Raw genomic sequence first — 21,257 nt, forward strand, 5'->3', positions numbered from 1 at the left:
ACTTCTTTCATGTACAAAACTATTATGCATTATCACTATCCATTTTCTGTGCAATTGAAACTGATTTTTTGTTCCATTTTCCCTTAATTTTTCAAACTATACTGAAAGCTAAAATTCCCTGAAAGTGAATTCTGGTTACCACTAAATTGCAAACCACAAAGTAACAAAATGTACTATACTTACTCTGTTTAAGATCTTCCTAGACCATCACTGTGCCACATTTTAGTTTTGTGGCACAGTGTACATTTGCTATGACAGTGTACTACTCAACATTAATTTGTACATGAATGTGAATATTAGCAGTTATTAAGTCTATCTTGAAAACCAGTATGATTAGCAATACTTCAGATGATATCTGACATATATTAACACTTCCAGTATTGTTTGACCTCCCTCTCTGTCTTAGCCCATTTAATTTTTCTGTTTTATTGTCATACCAAGAGCCAACAAGCACAAACCAACAGTGCCCAGATCAAATCAGTGCTGGTCAGGGATAACCAATCTTTAACAAATAGTAATTTACAAACTCAAAAAAAGTGAGTCATTCCTAAATTTTTCAAATATTGAGCTCATTTCAGGTCACATAACTAGAATTTTATATAGAATTACAAAATGTAGATGTTTACATATAATTACATAGAAGAGAACCCTGGAAGTTATCCAACCTCTTTGTCGAAGCAATATTAACCATTTGCTCAGGTTACTGTAGACATTTTCCAGTCAATTCTGAAAGTATCCAAGGATTAAGATTACCACATTTCTGGTTACATTACATACGTGTGTAGTGGTGTCTAGATTGTGCTACTAGTACAGTAAAAATGCATATGACACAAAGACATCTGAAGTCATCAGCAACTGGAAATTTACATTGGAAATCGAGAAGTTACATATTACATACAAGAACAAAATGCTCGGCTTAATCCCTTAAAACAATCAGAAAACGTAGCATAGCACTAAAATAAGCTGCAATTTTTCCAATATACTTATTTCCCATCACTGTTCAGCAGGGTATAATCATCACCTGCTGATTCTTTCTAGGGAGAATACATACTGCACTTTTCTGTAGCTGCTTCAGTGTGTGGGTGGCATGTTCCTGAAATTACTAATAAAACTTCAGCTTACTCCAGAGACAACAATGTAAAGCAAGAGTTTAACAGAAATATTTTTTTATCAGTAATACAGCTTTCCACATCAACCCTATTTAAATAAACTCACCATTTAATCTACTAAATTAGGAAATATAATCATATTTCTCACTAAATGTTAGAGACTATATGAAAATATTATAGATAACATTACAATTGTAGTCTGGCTGGGAGGGGACAGAACCAGGACAGCCTGTTTTAGGTATGCCAAAGTGTTCCTGGCCAATGGTGGTCCCAGGAAGATAACTCAGTCTCTACATCATTCTTATCATAACTTATCAAATTAGTACATCAGCAAAGAAGATAACATTTCCTGCTCTGTAACATATAAATTAGATTAATGCACAAGGCTTTCTATTTCTAATTTTGGTGAACTTCAACATCAAGAAATATTAGTCTAATCTGTTTATTTACCAGCCTAATTTGAAACGTTCTTCCACTGAATGCACTAAGAGAGAAAGTTGTTAGAGAAGTGAAGGATGACATGACTTCTTGAGTACAACTTGTTCAAATACTTTAGCTAAGAGTGCTTATTTGAAAAAATGCTCTTTAGTTTTCTCTTATTAAATAGCAAAGAAGAAATAATCCCTCTTCTACAGTCCCTACTCTGTACTTCAGCATTCAAAAAGTAACAGTAACGCTTGCACTGAGGTTAAAAATCTATGAAAATTTTTAGAGGCAGCTGAAAAAAGAATAAGTTCAAGTTGGATGAACATGTTAAAATGAAAACATATAATGCCTAATACATCTCACAATATTAACATTCTCCAAAAAGAGACAACATGGATTCATGCTTTCTCTCTCTAGACTGTATCAGCAGACAGATTTTTTAGGAATTGATTTGATATCTATGTGAAAATTCAGTTAGCTTCTTACCTAATTTCCTTGTTCATCTCTTATATATCCAGAACTGTCTTTGGGATTGTAAACATAATTGTAACATAATAATTGTTATTGTCAGGCTTTCTGTAGAATCAACTTTAAACTGCTTTTATCGGGGAAATACATATGATGTAGGAAAATTACTCCATTTGGCAGTATAAATTCCTCTCCACTAGAAACAACTTTTTGAAATTACAATAAAAAGTACAGACAAATGTGATAATCTTCTTGAAATAAGACGTGAAATACACAATCCTATTAACTAATGCATCAAACTCCAAACTCTAAGTATTCCTATCATAGCCTACACTGAAACAGTATTACAGTTTATCATCTAGAAATGTAGTCTAGAGTCTACTTCCTCTTCCCTCCTTCCAAATGAGGAAAATTTACTTCCACAGGAGAAGCCTGGGACAAAGTTGCTAGAGTTCTTACTTCTAGCAATTTAGGGGTTGTATAAGCAGAGTATGTAGATCATTTACTTAAAAGTAAATGTGGAGGTTTCTCAGAAGTTCATCGGTACTAAAAAGGTGAAAATCTGACCTTAAGCTAGCAATTCAGTCCTTCTTTAAACTTTCCTCATCTGTATGGTTTTGTAAATAGCCATGCTTCTGGTAACTGGTGGCATAATTTATGTTTAAGGCTCTTAAATCAAAGCTCTTTTTTTTTTTTTTTTTTTTTCCGATAGCAACAGCACTACTCTCTTTACTGATATTACTTTTATGTTGTAATAGACACATGTGGTGTTCCTGGCTGGCTGTCATGTCAAACATAGGGAATAACTGTCAAGATTTTTAAGTTATACATATGACATTTAATTCAAGACAAGTGCAGTGAAGCTGATCCAGCAGCTTTCTAAATGGGACATAGCTAAGCCTACTTTATCCCACAATTATTTTATACCACAATTAGGAAAAAATGCTGACATGGCTGTCAAGATTAAGGTGTGCAGACCACTTGCTTTAAACTGATAATATTGGTGTGATCACACAGGACTCTGCACCACCCATCTCTGTGCCAGACAGCCCTGTATTTATCTCTGTACATCAAGCCATAACAAGTTCTGTTGCTTAGCAGAGAAATAAGCAGAACACACTATCCATAAAAAGAGAAAATGGAATGGAAACTACAGAATTTAACACATTTGGAGTCTGATGTTTTATTCCAAAGAAAATGTGGGTACATATGTATGTGGATACTGATAAAATTTGTAAAACAAATATATTAGGAACTGAATAGTAAACTAACCTACACCACATAATGGAAGATTAAGACCAAGAAATAATTCTATTATTGGAAAAAAAAAAAAAGAATGCTCTATATATACTTAATATATTTCTTACCACTCCCTTACCTTGCACCCTTTAACCAATTAATAAATTGATTAAATGTCCTTGCCAAACTGTTCAAATTGCTTCGTGCTACATTCCCAAAACCTATGGTCCAGTGAGAGGAACTATCCTTTGATTAATATTTTAAGTTGACTTAAATAAGAAGACTTTAAGGGAAAAACAGCTAAGCTATTGCAGTACATTTACCTCCATATCTGAGCAGTTTAATGGCTATTTCACATATAAATATAATGAGATTGCAGAAGGTAAGGTACTGCCTTCACCACAAAGTGAATGTGGTGATACAATGTGGTGGTACAGTCTTACAGTATATGACTAGCAGTCTCAGAAGGTTTGTAGTCTAGGTCAGTTACTGTGCTGAAGCGTCTGCTCCTATTTCACTACTATCAGTACCTGTCCTGTGATCATTCCTTCAAGAAGAGCATAAATACATGTAAAGCTGTAGAATCAACCTAGATATCTGCTGAACTCTGTCCCAACAGCTTGTGTTTCTTCAGAGATCCTCATAACTAACTACCCACATATATATTAGACTGATTGTACTATTTCTACCTCTAAACTTTCCTATTATATATTTAGCTCAATTACCACTCTCTTCATGAAAGCTTCCTCACTTAGATGGTCAATAACAATGTCAAAACATTGCTTCCAGCTTGTATATGATTATCAGGCACTGCTCAAAACTATTTTTTAAGGATCATATCTCAGTTTTCTTTCCAGTACTCACCTAGAGCATAGTGAGATCTCTCCAGTTAAATGTATAAACCTACAAGGTATAAACCTTGTCACATAGCCCCTACTTCTGTTGCTAGTCTGAGAGAAAAATATATAGGAAATATATTCTTTTATTCCAGCTCTTGGATGGGAGGAAATATTCATTAGTTTCATATTTTTATGTTGGTTAAGACATGCAAACATAAAAAGCGTTAAAAATCTTGGTACTTACTGCAGGAAGACTTTACAAGAACTGGAGATCCATGGGAGAGGTGTTAATACTATCATACCACTTATAAAAGTTTAGTTTCAGTTTAAAAGCTGTGTCACTGCAAAGTAAACTGCTTCCAACAAAGCCCAGAATGCTAGAATTTTAGAGTGGAGGTTTACATGTTTTAACATTGTCAAAGTTGTTTTTATTCTATTTGCTTATCTGTAAGATTATTTGAAATTTCAGAATCTGTAGAAGATAGTTACTCAATTATGTAGGTTGAACAAGGGATTTTCTTTTGTAATGACTGACAGTTAGAGAATATATAATCTGGAATTTCCTAAAAAAGGTTCTTTCAGATATAAAATACTGATTTGTGGAAGTCAATATTTTCACAAAAATGCAAGTAACAATTTTACCAAGGATAGAATTTCTGTTCAAAAAGAAAGATTAATTTCAGAAAGAAAAAAAAGAAAAAAAAAGAAAAAAAAAAAAAAAGAAGAAAAAACAAACAAACAAGCAAACAGCAGACACACAGTAACATAAACCATAAACTACAAGTGAAATTCAAAGCCTGCTAAAATAAGAAGAGGCATTTAAATTTCAGTCTCCCAAAATCCTGCTGGGTATCCTTGCTGTCTGGCTTTTGATTATTTTGGGGGTGGATGAAGCTGTTTGTCAACTCCATTCTGATGTATAGTTGAAGAATTTCTAAAACACTGAAATTTTTACAAGATGTAAAGATTTTCCACCATTCTCTTCCAGAACTTTACCAATTGTGAGACTGCAGAAGAGAGGCGCTTATGCCACTTCTGAGAACACCTGTATTACTGTTATGTTAAGTTTTAAAACGATTCACACAGAACTTCCTCTAATAGCCCTTTTTAAAATGACACTTCTCAGCACTGTACAGACAGAAATTACATACTGTATGTCATATCTCCAGCCAAGTCTTTTTTCATAACTACCATAAAGAAATCAAGGAGATATTTGATCTCAAATGTCAAGGAGATAACTGTTCTTCTATTTGGCGTACTGAATACTGTTAACTCATAAGGTCATAGATGTATACTGTCATAATCTCACCTAAAATTCACGTTCATTTTACCATTTTACAAACCAAGGATCAATTGCATGTTTGGTCTCCTTCAATGTGCAAATACAGTATAATTACATAACTGTAATATCTATTTTTAACTGGAAGAGAACTGGAAAAATGAACTTGTAGAGTAATTCACAGTTTTGACTATTTAGTGCTCCTAAGTATGGATTTGAAGACATACAGCCAATTATGTTTTTTTAATTGTTTCTTCATGATAAAATCTGCATTTTTTTTTGACATGGTAGTGTCCTGACCTGAGTATCAAAAATACATTTTTGTACTTTTACCTAAAACATAATGTTGTAGAATGTAATCGTCATATTATTTTCAGGCTAATTCAACATGTTGGTCCTATTATAAACACCGAAATAAAAAAGTTTGTGTTCTTGATCCTTTTGAACATGATACTCTTTGCTGCATTCTGAATTAAATGCGGAAGATCCCACTGAATAGTCTAGAAAACTGCACAGTGTTGTTAACACCTTTTCAACTGAATTCACTGGCTTGTAATTTTGAGGCTTCTCACTAGTTATCTTCTTTCTTTTCTTGCATAAGAAAGAAAATCAAATAATAAAAAAAAAATAATATTTCCATCTTCAATTCTTATGGAGAGAAATGAGCTAGAAACAAAGTATGTCATTTGATGAAAGAACAGAGATTAAATATACTCTTTTTTGTATCCATAATTAAAAATGTTGTTAGTTCTCAGAGCAAGAAAGTTATTGTGAAGTTGAATTTAAAAGTTAAATAAAAAGAATCAAACTAATTCAGCAGTGACTATCTTATAATGTACATCCTTCTTGAAATTAATCTCTCTTTATGAAAAGGAAAGAGCCAACCAAGCTAACTTTATTCTATTTTTCAAATGCATTTCTCAGTTCTATAGCACTCTTTAAATATATTAAATAAATATATAAAAGAAGCTAGGAAAACAAAATGTTCTTTAAAACCAGGAAATCACTCCAAAATGGCACATATGTTCATAATAGAAAGTTTAACAGTAATTATAACATATCTAATACACACTTAGAGAATAAAAGTTTAATTTAAGAAATATTTTTGAAACAAATTCTTCAAAATAAGGAGCTAGTAATTACTGGGCTCCTATTGTTAACCAGGATAACTCCAGTAGCTCTGTACCTTGCCAAATGTCTAAGATGACAGATAGTTTGAAGTAGAAAACAGCTACCGAAAACGGAAAGGAGTACAAAAACTGCTTATAAAAAGATAGGGCAGTGCTCATTGTTATTCAAGTACGTTAGTTGTCATATCCTGTTTCCATTGACTGCAGTGGAAGCTTTAGCATTGACTTCAAACAGGTGCAAGTCTCATGAGACTAAGGGGAATAAAACGTACAGTCATGGTATGAAAGCAACAGTGTATAAAGTATGGTGAGACAGGATATGTAATTCCAATCTGGTACACAAGAATCTGACAAAGTTCTTTAAATGTAGTGCCAAGTAAGGATGCAACTGAAAAAACAGACATTTCTAAACAGAAGTTTGGCAGGCCTCCATTCAATGCTACAAGAAAAGCTCAAGAAAGATGTAACAGAAATTAGAGAGCTAAACTATAGCAGAGGGAGAGAACAAGGGAGACCCAGAAGCAGCCATAAGAATCATCCTGTTCTGTAGCAGTATAATACTGGTTTTTTAGGACACAGCCGCTGGCATGCATTGGTGGATACTGCAAACTGGTCTACTCTGAGCTGTTGAGACTTAGACCCAAGTATATTGCCCATTTTTATTTATTCTCCTCTGTAATATCATGAGCATTCAAAAATGTTAGAAGACTTTTTTTTTTTTTTTTAACTTACATAATCTTCAAAGAGAAGACTTAGGCTATATTCTTACATCAGTAGAGCTATGTATGATGATCTTAATTAATTATATAAAGAAAGTAGCTGAGATATCATTATATTAATTAGAAACTGGTCAAAAATAGAGTGTTTATCCCAAAGGAAACTGTGGACTGCAAAATGTCTTTCCCAATTGAATCATAAGAGAAAGCTATACAACATAAAAACTGTCTAAAATGAGAGTAATAAACATCAAACTGTATCAATATTAAACTCAGCTGTATAAGTGTTAAAACACGAAAATTGAAACTCAACATTTCATTTTGAAACTGGATTTTAACGTTAAAATGAAGACTGAAGGTAACAATTTTGAAGTGAACAAAGCAAATCTATAAATGACTGTAAGAGATAAGGCACAGAAGAGATTAAGCAGTTATTCTATAGTTATTAAGCTTTAGGATGAAAAGGTAAACATATACCTGTGCAAGCATCGGAAATCCAAGGTTTCTGCATCCATTACAAGGTGTCAGTGCTTCCCATATACCCGAAGGACCACAAGTGTTTTCACCTACATCATCTTCTTCTTCCTCTCTTGTTGATAAACATGTTGAAGCAGGCCTCTGTACATAAAGAAACAGTACTTTCAAATTAAACATAGTGATACATTGCAAAGAACCATTTTACTTAATGAAATGAGCTTAAAAGATTCCCATTTATAAATTTCAAAAGATAACCTCCTATTTTAATACATAGCAATTACTCAATCATTATTCTGTTGTATGAAAATCACACTTTCTCAAGAAGGTGTGTGTTGAGCTACCTGCAATTATACTTTAAATATGAGTGAATATACTAATATACATTAAAAATGTGTATTTATTTTCTTCATTATCAGGTAATTGGCAATTTCTACTTCATTTTAAATTAAAATTAAGTTGAGGACAGCCTGGAGAGAATAAAAATTAAAAAAACAAAAAAACAAAACAAAACAAAACAAAAAAAAACCACAACTATCTGCTAGAAGGAAATAATAGCTGAGAGGATTTTGCTTCAACAGTCATCTGTTGTGTTCAGAAGACAAAAACATTGCCTAGATAAGTCTAAGTTTTTTTTAGGGGGGGGAAAAAAAAAAAAAGTCAAAGTAATGAGGTTTTTTTTTTTTTTTTTTTTTTTTTTTCTTCTGACATTTACCCATAGCAGACACATTAGCTTATTATGTTGGCAAAAATATATATTTTTTTAAATGTATTTTTTCACTGACTAGAAGGGCTGAAAGGTACTGGAAAATGCTATTAAGTTGTGAGTATTAAGGTCTCTATATTGGCCTCATTTAAAAAGGAATAATGCTAGCTTTTGCTTAAACTGGTATTCTATCTTTCTAATGACAGCCAGAAGCAGAAAAAGTGGACACTTCCCATTTATTTATGTTATTTTGCTACACAGGATAGTTCACTCCAACTAAATGAATTGCAATAGCAACTGCTGTTGATTTCAGGAGAAAAAGGAGGAGAGTTAAATCAGTTACAAATGATTTTTTAAATCTCATGCTAAAAAGTCATGACAATAAAAAAATTCAAGTTTTACTAACAACTGAATTTTACATGTATGCCATAGATAATTATTTTGTCTATATATAAATTGGAATTTGCAATAGCTGTTCCAGTCTGCTTGACATTTGTTTGTGCAGCCTACGTGATACTCAGATGCCAACTTCTATCTCTAAGAATGTGTGCTTATCTTAAACAAGCTTTCAGAAGTGGCTTAAACAACATTATGACTGACCATCATAATGCTGTTTGAGACAATGGCTGACCACATCTATTAATGTTGTGGTAACATAGGCTCTAAAGCATTGTTATGAGGCCCATATGTAAAAATTAATTAATTAATTAATTAATTAAAAACAAAAAACAAAAAAAAACACCACTTAACTGCAGATTATTTTAGCCAATAGAATATAGAAATATGTGGAGTATGCTGCAAGAAAGGGCATGTAGAGGTGAAAGAAATGTAGGGGGGAAAGAAAGAGCAGAAACAGCAGTTCTGAAGATGAATACAAGCTGATGGATATGAGTAAGCAAAGCAAAGGCACTGCAAAAGCAAATACTATCAAACTGTATAACCTCTGAGGGCCGTTTAACCTTTGACTCCTGTGCTAGCATCTTATACGCATATGTGGTCGGTATTCCATTACCTTAAGCAGAATAAATATTTCTAAATTCTATGCCAGCTCACTCACCATGGATGAGAAACACGACACATCCATCTCCACTAGTCTGATTCCCCTCACTTAGGAAATGGTTGTTCCCTTGCTGCAGACTTCTTGAATCTAGCCATATCTTCTAAAGTTAGGTGGATTTATTTACTTCTTATTTTAAAAGTCAATTTTTAAACCATTCTTAGCATGATATTTTATAAGGTTATTTTGACAGTCAAGTGGTACCACAGAATGTGTTGCCGTAGCAACCAGTATTCTTACAGGGACTATTAAAAGGATTGGGTTAACTCTGCACAGTGTCGGTTGTGAAGGACTATTACTGCTCTGCATTTGCATAGACAAAGGAAGCAGACTATGAGTCTTTCCCATCTATTTATGATGCCATCTTCCATGGTGTTTGCCCTATGTTTGTATTTTAGATCTCAGAATTGCTGGATCACAGAATAAAGTGCTTCTTGCCCCCTGGAGCAAAAAGCAAAGAACTGCAGCAGTGCTAGGTACAGGAAAGCCTGTAACACACATCTTAAAAGCCAATATAAGTGGATAAAGACAATGGACACAGAAAAATATTATACCCAATTCACTTTCCAAAGGCAAAAAATAGGCACAAAATCAGAGATATTTCTTAACACCATCAAAGGAGGATGAATAATGAAATTCAATACATTTGAATCATTCAAGGGAGAACATATGAGTTTTTAGCTATTACAGAAACAGAGTAGAAAATCATTATAGCAAAAATATTATTGAGCAACAAAAAGTAAACAAGCAGAATGAGTGACAGTTGTATTATTTACATTGATGCCATGTATATAGAGAAAGAATGGAGATCACAGAAATTGAAATTAATGCTGTCAATATGGATAAGAAATATTATGTAGTCAAATCTCCTGGGCATCAAAAATAATAATAAAAGCAGAAGATGTCAAAATTCCTTAGAGATGTTTGGAATACATTGACTAGTACTCTGATGCCATGAGACAATCCAGTTTATGACGTGATACCAGCTAATTTAAAGAGAACTGAAGAGTAGGATGGCTCTTTGTATACTGAATGACTGCTTTCTGTCTTCTTCCTCCCCCAGATTTCTGCTACAGGTAAACCACTAAAAAGAAAAGATTAGGACAAATCCTAAGGCCTAATGAAGGCCCAAGAAACAGTTACCACTACCAGCTTTCTCACTCATCCCTGCTGCTAGAAGCTCCATGCTTCCCAAACAACAGGCAAAAAGGGCTTGGTAGGAGTTGCTGCAAGAAAGGACAGCTGCATTTGCAAAGAAGGGAAGGAGTTAATGGCTGCATGAGAGAAAGGGGAGTCAGAAGTCCCCCAAATGTGATAGACTGGGTTTGCATACACTAGGCAGACAGAGACACCTGGGAGAGGCATATGAGATACAGAAAGATCTATAATCCATCCACAGACCTCACACAAGCCCATAAAACCCCCAATCCAGACCACCCAGTTTTCTCCTATCCTCTCCCAGCCTTCATTCCTTTCTCAGTACTCCCTCGTTTTTCTGTTATGTTGTAAATTTAATTTTGCCTCCTCAGAGATCCTTTGGACATGAAAATCTAATTTTGTGTGTGCTGCTGGGAAGCCTTGAAATAGCCCTGTGGGGAGAGGTTTAGTGAAATTGAGGTTATTTATGCCCGCTTCTCAGAAGAAAGAAAAAAAAAAAAAAAAAGAAGAAGAAAGAAAGAAATAGAGAGAAAGAGATTTCTGTCACCTGAAGAAAAACAGACATAATTACAAACCTTTTATAACACCTGTTCTGACTTGGAAAAGAAACAGAAAATGTAGCTAGAAAATGCCACTTAGATGATAGGTGCTCAATTAACTGAATTTGACATTATGAAATGGTGAAGTCAACATAACCTGTAATACCAAGCTTCCAAAAAGCCAGCTCTGCAAACTACAAGATGCATGAATATAAGTATCACATATCCTCAAAGAGAACAGATAGAAAATCTTAAAAGATATTAGATATCATATGTAAAAAGAAGTAATTGATAGAGAACCACAAGATTGATACAGAATAAAACATTTAATAAAAGACAGCTATATTTGTATTAGAACTCTGAAATAAGTATTAAAATTGCTTAAAGCAGTAGCAGACTACTGTTAATAAAATAAACAGAATAATAAAGTAAGTTAATTTTCTGTGTATATAAAAGAGAAAGTATAAGAATACAGCAGTAAGAGAGTAGTAAGATCTACAATTAGAGGCAAGTTTTCCTCAGACTTCACTGGGTCTGACACATCACCTCTAATTCTCGTATCTGATGAGTATTTAGGTAATGTCTTTGAAAATTTAGGCATGGAAGTCTTCCTCTTGATGTCTCCATCTACATAAATGGCAGAATTTTCCCAGCAGGAAACTTTACACTGAAGGATATTTTATTCTGTAAAACAGCTATTTGTTCTTCCAGTAGGTTTGTGTACATCAGCTTGACTATCACAATAACCTGACACCTCCCTCCTGATATAAGAGAACAAGCTAATATTTAGCAACAGACAGGATAGTGAGTACAGATGGAAAACAATAATAATAATAAAATATATAAATAAAAACAGATTTAAAAAATTCCATCCTTAAAAGTGAACACAGAAAAAGCGAGCACCTTAAGTCTTAACTATTACTTAAAACTACCATGTTCACAGCTTAAAAAGCTTTATGCCATGTATAAAATATACATAAAGTTTTGGCCTTTTTACAGATGACAATTGCCTCTGTACTATAATACCTTATTAACTAGACAAGTCTTTCCTATGAATACAGTTAAATCTCATGAAACCTCTCATCTTCCTTTTCTTCCCTGTTTTTTGTTTTGTTTTGTTTTAAGATTTTTAGTTTTTTAGTTTTTAATGAAAACTGGACTGCTTTCTACCTTAAAATTTGTACCAGTCAGTTGTAGGCAAATGTGATTAAATCCCCTGGTTTCAGAATAGAGAGGAGACTTTCCTGTGGTGTCTAAAACCAAACATCAAAAGCTTTCTTTACCTGTTGTATCTCTGTTTCAGCATAACTATCATCTGGCTGTTGTGGTACTGCAAATACCCTTCCTGCCAGTATCCACCAGAACTGCACAGCATCAGGAAAACAGTTAGGGATATGAAATAACAGGACATACCATTTGGTATTGCACCATAGACAGTAATGTTATCATTTTGTTTATTTTGCAGCATATTGCATAGTAAAAAAAATACCCTCTTTGAAATGGAGCATCAAGGACAAAATCAACTCTTCTTCTGGAAGGCAATCCCTTTCAGCTTTATAGAAGGCAGAAAGCAACCAGACAGTTGGTAATCTAAATGCTACCACTTAGTCTGGAACAATTACTACAATGGCAGTTTTCTTTGGAAGAAGTGACTTGACAGCATAGGACCATGCAAATATTTCCTATGATCCTAACCATTGTGAGACAGAGGCATGCTTCTGCCTCTCCTTCATCTGGCCCAAAGGTTATGTAGTAATGTTGTGAAATGAAAATGAAAATACTGCAGTTCATTTTCTAATGAGCTAAATTTGTTATACAGAGTGAGGAACTCATAAAGAGGGAACCTGTCCATTATAAATTGGGTTGAGGAGGGTGCTCTGTCGCTACTGCTCCCATGGCCAGAAGGCTCCCCATGCTCACTTGCTGAAGCCCAGTCCATGACCAGGGAATAGCTTGCTGGTTGTGGAAGGGAAAACAGCATTTGGGAATGAAATATAACACCGTCAATAACTATTTTTTCCACAGCAGGATCCCTGCATTAACCAAATGTACCCTTCTGGGATTCAGTAAAGCTCCAGCAGAGGGAAGCTTCATTTACACATCACACTATGTCTTGCAGACAGAAGAATGGTGAAATGTTTTGGTAGCCTGGGCACACCTTTCTCACATTCCCCAAGGTACCCTGCTTGGTGTTTTTCTATTTGTTATCCTCATTATCTTGTCTTCCACCTTGCACTGCAAATCTGCAGCCATTCTTTCACGAATATGTTTCTATTTTATGTTTCTTTCATCTCAGTGTGGTTAGAGTTTGATTTCACTTCCTGTATTTAGCAAGGGGATGCCAGGAGAAGGATGGTCTTGTACTTAAGGCAGCTGAATGCTGGAGAACTGTACTGTATCTGCCTCTTCCACCATCCCAGTGAGATGCTGAGCATGTCCCAAGTTTCTCAAACTTCAAAGACAGTTGCTAAGTTTGTGGTCTTCATTTCCTGGCTATATCAAAATCACAGAGGCAAGTTTGCAGAGATGCTGAGCTACATCAGGAATCAACATGAGATATTCTTTGACCCTATCCAGTGTTATATGAGACTAAGTGCTCTGAAAGAAAAAGCTTTAGCAGTCCTTGAAGGGAGAATCTTGACCACTGCAACACTGCACATCAGACAAGCAGTACATGACTATCTTTTCTGCTTGCAGTTCTGTAAAGCTAAACTTTGTCTGAAGAAGTCAACTGCCTTGAACTCAAGCACAATCATGTCTGAACCTGGAAAGAAATTATTGTAACTGGAAGTCACCAGAAGGTCAGTTGATTCAGTCATTTACTATACATAACAATAGTAAAATATAACTTTGGACGAACATGATTAATCCACATATTAGCTGAAAAGTACATAAATGTTACTATTATGCAGTTACTGCTGTTCAGTAAGAAAGTGCTATTGATACCTATCATTATGAGCATCCAAGAAATTAATCATTCAAGAGAAGTGTTCCTTCCCCTCTATTCAGCATTGTATATAGGCTAATAAAAAGGTCGATCTTGGCTAATTGATTTTTCACTAGAGGTGAAAGCTTCTGAAGTGAATGTTGTAATATACATATAGGTTGCAATGTAAGTATAGATGAAGAATCATGTGAAGATTACCACATTCGGTTCAAAGTAGATTAAGATTTTCAAATGGCAGAAAATTCAAGAATTCAGTAAACCGACAAAATGCAGAGAATGGAACATCAAATGCTTTTAGAAACTATATTTTAGCTACAGTAAGCAGGTATGATTTAAGAATAATGCAGTATATAGAGACTATAGAATCTTTTTTTTTTTTTTTTTTTGGTGTCTTTGGAAGCATATACTGCATTTGTTTTTCAGTGGAAAATTAACTGCAAAAGTATTAGCTACTTGAAGCTGCAATATGCATGTTCTGATTCATAAATGAATTTAAAACATCATTCTTTTAAACTAGTTTGAACTGCTTAAAAGCTAAATCTTTAATTTGAGCTACTTGCTTAATCTATGGATTAAACTAATCTATATATTGTTTAATCTATGGATTAAACTAATTGTCTTTAACACATGAACATACAGGCACTTTCACATCTTATCTACTGCATCCTAATCCTCCATCTCCTCCACCCTGTCCTGTGGGACAGGACTGAATTGCTTTCCAAACTCATTTCTTCCTCCCAACGTTAGGTAAAACAAACTGAAACTGTCTTTTAAGCGCTTGCCTGACTTTGAGCATGTACCTAATACTTATAAATAATACTATCTGCACAGTTAATACCAAGTATCAATACCAAGTATTTGGCATTGATTGCTATTGATACTTGGTATTGATACTTGGCATTAACTGAGAATAACTGATTTGATATTACCTAATATCAAAGCACTTCAAGAGCTTTGCTTGGCTACGGAAAAAGAACTTATCACTTTGAAGGATAAAACCCCAAGGGGAATTCAATTTATCAAACCATATAGTCTGCAATGACACTCTATGCAACAGAAATGCATTTCTAGGGATGCCTTCCCATCCCACAGGCATAGGAGGTTTGACCAAAGTTGGTATGTAGAAATGGCATACACAAATGTAGGCTATGCAAAAATGCATGAATTTGGCAACTTTTTTTGAGTCTTAAGCATTAAGCACATGAATAGTTCCAATTAAGTTAATGGGATTTCTCATGTTAATGACAGGCTTATGTGTCTCCCTGAATCAAGGATTGTGTTTATATGCACATGACTCATTCCAAAATGTGACTCACTGTGAAAAATTCATGTATCAGTTGAGGAAAACTGATAATGAAAGGTACAGAAGCCTACAGAAAAGCAAAATTGAGCATTAATATTTTCAGAAACATTAAATAGAAATAAAAGCTTAAGCATATTTACTTTTCATAAAGAATAAAAATGTAGTCCAAAGCAAAGCATTTTTTGCTTTAAATGTCACAGAAAGTAAAGAAAATACTGCTTGGAGAATAACTACAGAGGCATCTCTGTATTCAACATCCCAATGCTATCTGAATGTTATCATATAACATTTGAAAAACTCAGTGCAATGTAATTGCAAAGCAAATCAGCTGTAAACCATGTATTTTTCTTTTTTTAAACTTGTGAAAGAGAGGGTGGGTAAGTGGGTGGCAGAATGATGAAACTTATAGAAAATACATTATTTGTCATGAAATAGAGCAGAAGGAACAGAAATTAAAGTAGGGGAAAAATCAGGTGGTAACTGAGTAGGCAGAAGTCACCACTTTATTACTCCTCCAGTGCACAGTTTTTTATTTAGCATACATATTCTCAGTAAAAGTGTGTTACTGAAAATGCAGTTATTATTCCATTAAGATGCTGTTGGTTTAATGAAGGACATAAGAGAAAATCATACCTGAGCAGACAAAGCCGTTCTAAAGAGGAATTATATACAACACTGAGTTAGTCATCTATCTGAAGATGAATGCTGGTTAAGAGCAGCTAATCAAAAAGACCGTAGAGAACATTTGTACTAGATTATCTTTAGATCCATTAGTAACAAATTGCCAGCAGTTTCTCATATTGTACCTAAATGCTAAATACAATATAAAAACAATACAGTAGAATAACTAACAATCACCCAGATGATGCCACTTGACAGTCAAGTCAGTTGGCTACAGAAGTTGGAGGCCTAACTGGAAAAGATCAGTCAAACAGTAATCCACCTTTTAATCTCAGTAAAATGTACAAGGGCTCAGACTCTCCTACAGGTGAAGAAAAGGATTACACATATATACTCACACATCATAAGAGATGCTGAATAGCACATCAACTATCTCTTGTCAGTGACAATGTTGACCAGCACTGTCAACAATTCTCTGTGCAGCCTGACTTACACAGAGTCCAGCCAAATCCTGTCTCCCATTCCTACTCTTTCTTTATTCAAAAGATATGTGGAAGCAGAATTCAAAATCATCTTCACTAAGAAGGCAAAGGTTTTGCTATGGATTGCAAGAAAATCTACCAGCATGAAGCTCACATACTGCAAGCTGCTGCTTCTTCCTGTCTTGTATAATTAAAATAGTCATTTCATTGCAGTTATCTCACTAATGAGGACTACCAGAACATTTAGGACATTCATTGCTCTTCCCATGCTGTCTATTCTATACTGTTCTTTTTAGCTGTGGTATATTCAACATAGAATAGACAGACCTACTCCAATACAAGTACACCCTTACTTTTCTTTCCAGACATACTCCTCGGTAATTTAAGAGCTAATACTTAAATTCTTTCTTCAGCCAGTGATCATACAACGTCTTAAAAGTACCATAAAGAAAAAGTAATCAAGCCAGTGTGACATGCCTTCACCTACAACTCCTATGCAATACTACTTCTTATGAAGTACCTATGACTAAATCAGTAATATGGTAAAATTATTGAGATTCCTTCAAGGAAACATCATTCTGGACAGAGAAAATGGCAGGGTAGTGAATATTCCAAAACCTGTAAGGAATCAACTACTAATAATTAGAAAAAAGTTCAGTATGGGGATAAAACATTATTACATTTTAATATGATTTGTGTCTAAGATTGGTTGGCAGTGCTGAGGGTGCTTCTTTGCAGGCTTTAATAGTTCATATTCCAAAGATATTGGGCAAAGTACCAATATCAACAGAAATAATAACGGTAGTATTAATAGAAACTGCTCAATCTCAACTACTAAAGCAAATAAAAATGAAGAGCCTCTTCTGAGATTTTCCCTCATGGCACTAAACTGAGGCTTATAATAAGTTTAGGAAGGACAGATGAAAAGAAAACAGATTATCAAAAATGGCATAAATCATTCAACTCTTATATCCTTCTGGAAAAGCAGAGAAAGCAATGTAAAAACAGATGTGTGTATGGCCAAATAACCCTAATTTCTGCTTCTAATCTCAGTGCAAAAAGTTATACCACTGAACTCAGACTACGGTTTTGATATATAGGAAAGTTAAAGATAGACTAAGGAGTGCATTTATAGCACATTGTTGATCTGCACTAATTCCATGGGAAAACATTTCTAATGCATTGTAAAAACCATGCAGTTGCCCCTCAACACTGAATAACTCCTGATCACATACTTTATGGAGGTGTAAGAATCTGGTCCACTGTACTTTTCTGATGTTCTTTTTCTATTTGCTAAGCTTATTCACAGGGACTGAAAAAATCTGTCAACAGAATGTAATGAAACTCTATGTCATGAGTGGTCAGCTACTTCAAGATTTAAGGACAAACATACTTAACCTCTTCTTATGTGTCAAGGAGAAAATGAATGTGTTTTTTTGCCAGTGGTATGAAAAGAAAGAGAAAGAGAGAATGAGAGGGAGAGAAAGAGAGAAAGAGAGAAAGAGAGAAAGAGAGAAAGAGAGAAAGAGAGAGAGAGAGAAAGAATCACAGAATTTCTAGGTTGGAAGAGACCTCAAGATCATCAAGTCCAACCTCTGACCTAACACTAACAGTCCTCCACTAAACCATATCCCTAAGTTCTACATCTAAATGTCTTTTAAAGACCTTCGGGGATGGTGACTCCACCACTTCCCTGGACAGTCCGTTCCAATGCCTAACAACCCTTTCGGTAAAGAAGTTCTTCTTAACATCCAACCTAAAACTCCCCTGGCTCAACTTTAGCCCATTCCCCCTCGTCCTGTCACCAGGCACGTGGGAGAACAGACCAACCCCCACCTCGCTACAGCCTCCTTTAAGGTATCTGTAGAGAGCAATAAGGTCACCCCTGAGCCTCCTTTTCTCCAGGCTGAACAAGCCCAGCTCCCTCAGCCGCTCCTTGTAGGACTTGTTCTCCAGGCCCCTCACCAGCTTCGTCGCCCTTCTCTGGACTCGCTCAAGCACCTCAATGTCCTTCTTGTAGCAAGGGGCCCAAAACTGAACACAGTACTCGAGGTGCGGCCTCACCAGAGCCGAGTACAGAGGGATGATCACTTCCCTAGCCCTGCTGGCCACACTGCTTCTTATGCAAGCCAGGATGCTGTTGGCCTTCTTGGCCACCTGAGCACACTGCTGGCTCACATTCAGCCGACTCCCAGGCCCTTCTCCGCCTGGCAGCTTTCCAACCATTCCTCTCCCAGTCTGTAGCTCTGCTTGGGGTTATTGCGCCCCAGGTGTAGGACCCAGCACTTGGCCTTGTTGAACTTCATGCAGTCGACCTCAGCCCATTGGTGCAGCCTATCCAGATCCTCCTGCAGAGCCTTCCTACCCTCAAGCAGAGAAAGAAAGAAAGAAAGAAAGAAAGAAAGAAAGAAAGAAAGAAAGAAAGAAAGAAAGAAAGAAAGAAAGAAAGAAAGAAAGAAAGAAAGAAAGAAAGAAAGAAAGAAAGAAAGAAAGAAAGAAAGAAAGAAAGAACCCATTTGTACAAATGTTCTAATTTCACCTATTAAATATTTTTTAAATAAAATATTCTTTTTGTATTATCCTATCATGGGCTTTTGCCCTCTGAATTATGGCAAAATATTGACCCTTCATATCACTTGTATCCTGTTCTCTCTTATTAAGAAAAAGGGAACAAGGGAAAATGGGACTGCTACTGCTAAGAAAGTACCTGCTTATTCAACTTCAAAACAATCATAGAATATGATACAGTGAAGCCATACATTGGCATTTATCACCATCCCTTAATGGATCCTGTAGGGACCCACGTAGCTTTAACGGATTTGTACACTCCATCTTCTGTTTAAGCCATAAGGACAAAACTTATATGCCGTTCCCCTCACAACAGAAAATATATGAGAGACATACCCATATGGTTTTTACTCTTCTCATGCATTTCCTATCAGATGGTAATCATCAGGATTTACTCATCTGCCAGTTCCAAACTTAATGAGTTTATTCTTATACTAAGGGAGCAAACATGACATCAATGTTGATTTCAGGTATATACAAAAAGCATTTAAGAATTTTATCATTTTTTCTCTACTATTTGTCTCCTGTTATATAGTAGAACACTCATTTATTTTCATGTCACTATGTATTAAAACACACAACCAAACCTGCACTGGTTTGGTTGACAACAAAGAGAAAGTTCTAGAAATATTACAGAAAACTTACCAATGTAACATGAAGAAAAATAAAATGCTAAAAAGTTCTAAAATTATTTACTTTTTGTTTTAAGTTTGTGGGATAGAAAAGAGTACATTTGAAAGCTTTCATAGAATGATAGAATCACTTAGATTGGAAAAGACCTCTAAGACCCTGTAGTTCAACCTAGCACTGCCAAGTCTACCATTAAATCATGCTACTACATCCACGTTTTTGGAAAACCTCCAGGGATCGTGACTTAACTGCTTCCTTGGGCAGCCTGTTCCAAAACTTCACAACTTCAGTAAATATTTTTTCCCTAACATCCTACCTAAAACTAACATTTTTTCCTAACACCCAACCTAAACCTCTCCTGGCACCACTTCATTCTCCTTCTTTCCTTACTAACTGTTACCTTTGCCCTATGGTAAACACCTACATATGACTGTGAAAAATAAATCTCCTACATATTTAAGCTCATGCTTTTTAAAAACTACCAAAACTATTTTTTTCAAAGAGACTACATATGTTTTTTAGAAACTAAAAGCTAAATGTAACTATATTTTAGAGAGGTCCCTCACATTCTTTGTCAGTCTCATACATAGTTACATACTCTATTGCTCAAATGTGATAAATGGATTATTAAAGTTTCACAAACATTTCTGAATCCTTGCTGTTAACACTGCCCATCTACTGGATGGACATTTGGTCATGGGTCTTGATTAAATTGCCTCTGCACTGAGGTCAAGTGCCATCATTGGGCACTCTGCCTAGTCTCTAACTTCAATTCTAGATCATCACAATTTTCCAAGCCCTTTTTCACATCTGCGAGCCCCATGAAGATATCTCAGCTGCTGACCAGAACAGGACTAAATGTCTATGTTTATGCAACTGATTTGAAGGATTCAGCTGCCAATAACAGGCATCCAGTGCTATTTTAGACACTGCATGGTAGCTATTGAACCTTATTAACTGCTCCAGAAAGCATTACAGAACCCATTTTATCCTCATGCAAAAGACACCTTGTGTATCTGCAGCAACATGAGATACTTAATGTTTATACAGTTGAACCCTACCTTTGGAGTTTCTACATCTCTGCTGGTGATATTCTGATCAATTAGGGAGAAAATGAATTTTAAGGAAAAAAAAAGGGGGGGGGGGGGGGAGGGAAGATCATGTTGAAAAAAACTTTTTGTTCTCTTGTAAGGGAGAAGTAGCAAACTTCATTTTGGCTGTACTGGAGAAAAGTCTGAGGAGAGGAGAAACCCATGGGAAATGGAGGGTGTGAGTCCATGACAGTTTTTTGGCAGGCCTCTAGGGAAAGCCAAGGCTTGAAGGAAACATCTTTGTTGACTAATACCAGTCATAGCAGTAATAGCAAAAATCATTAGTCTTGTTGATGATTTATTTTTGTATGACACAAAGAGAGAGTTGAAGTTAATATTGCAAAATCACATTTCTAGATGAAAATCTCATAGCATTATCTTCTCATTGTTTTTCAGAAGTGATTGAAACTCTCTCAGAAAATCCCAAATGAAGCTGGAAACTGTAACTTAAAAATGCACTCCATGTTGCTCAGTA

At 35.2% G+C, this 21,257-nt stretch overlaps 1 protein-coding gene across 6 annotated transcripts in view; it reads right to left on the reverse strand.

Moving 5' to 3' along the window:
• The window catches only part of ANKS1B (ankyrin repeat and sterile alpha motif domain containing 1B), a gene marked incomplete at both ends in the record, with an annotated part of 436,397 nt that overhangs the window by 318,853 nt on the left and 96,287 nt on the right, over window positions 1–21,257 (reverse strand). For all 6 annotated transcript variants that reach the window (XM_084292214.1, XM_084292215.1, XM_084292213.1 and 3 more), the window contains one exon: window positions 7,684–7,824. In XM_084292214.1, the coding sequence (XP_084148340.1) occupies window positions 7,684–7,824 (141 nt within the window). The remainder of the gene's footprint in view (window positions 1–7,683; window positions 7,825–21,257) is intronic.

This window comes from Netta rufina (assembly GCF_964035555.1).
Source record: "Netta rufina genome assembly, chromosome: 1".
NCBI lineage: Eukaryota > Metazoa > Chordata > Aves > Anseriformes > Anatidae > Netta > Netta rufina.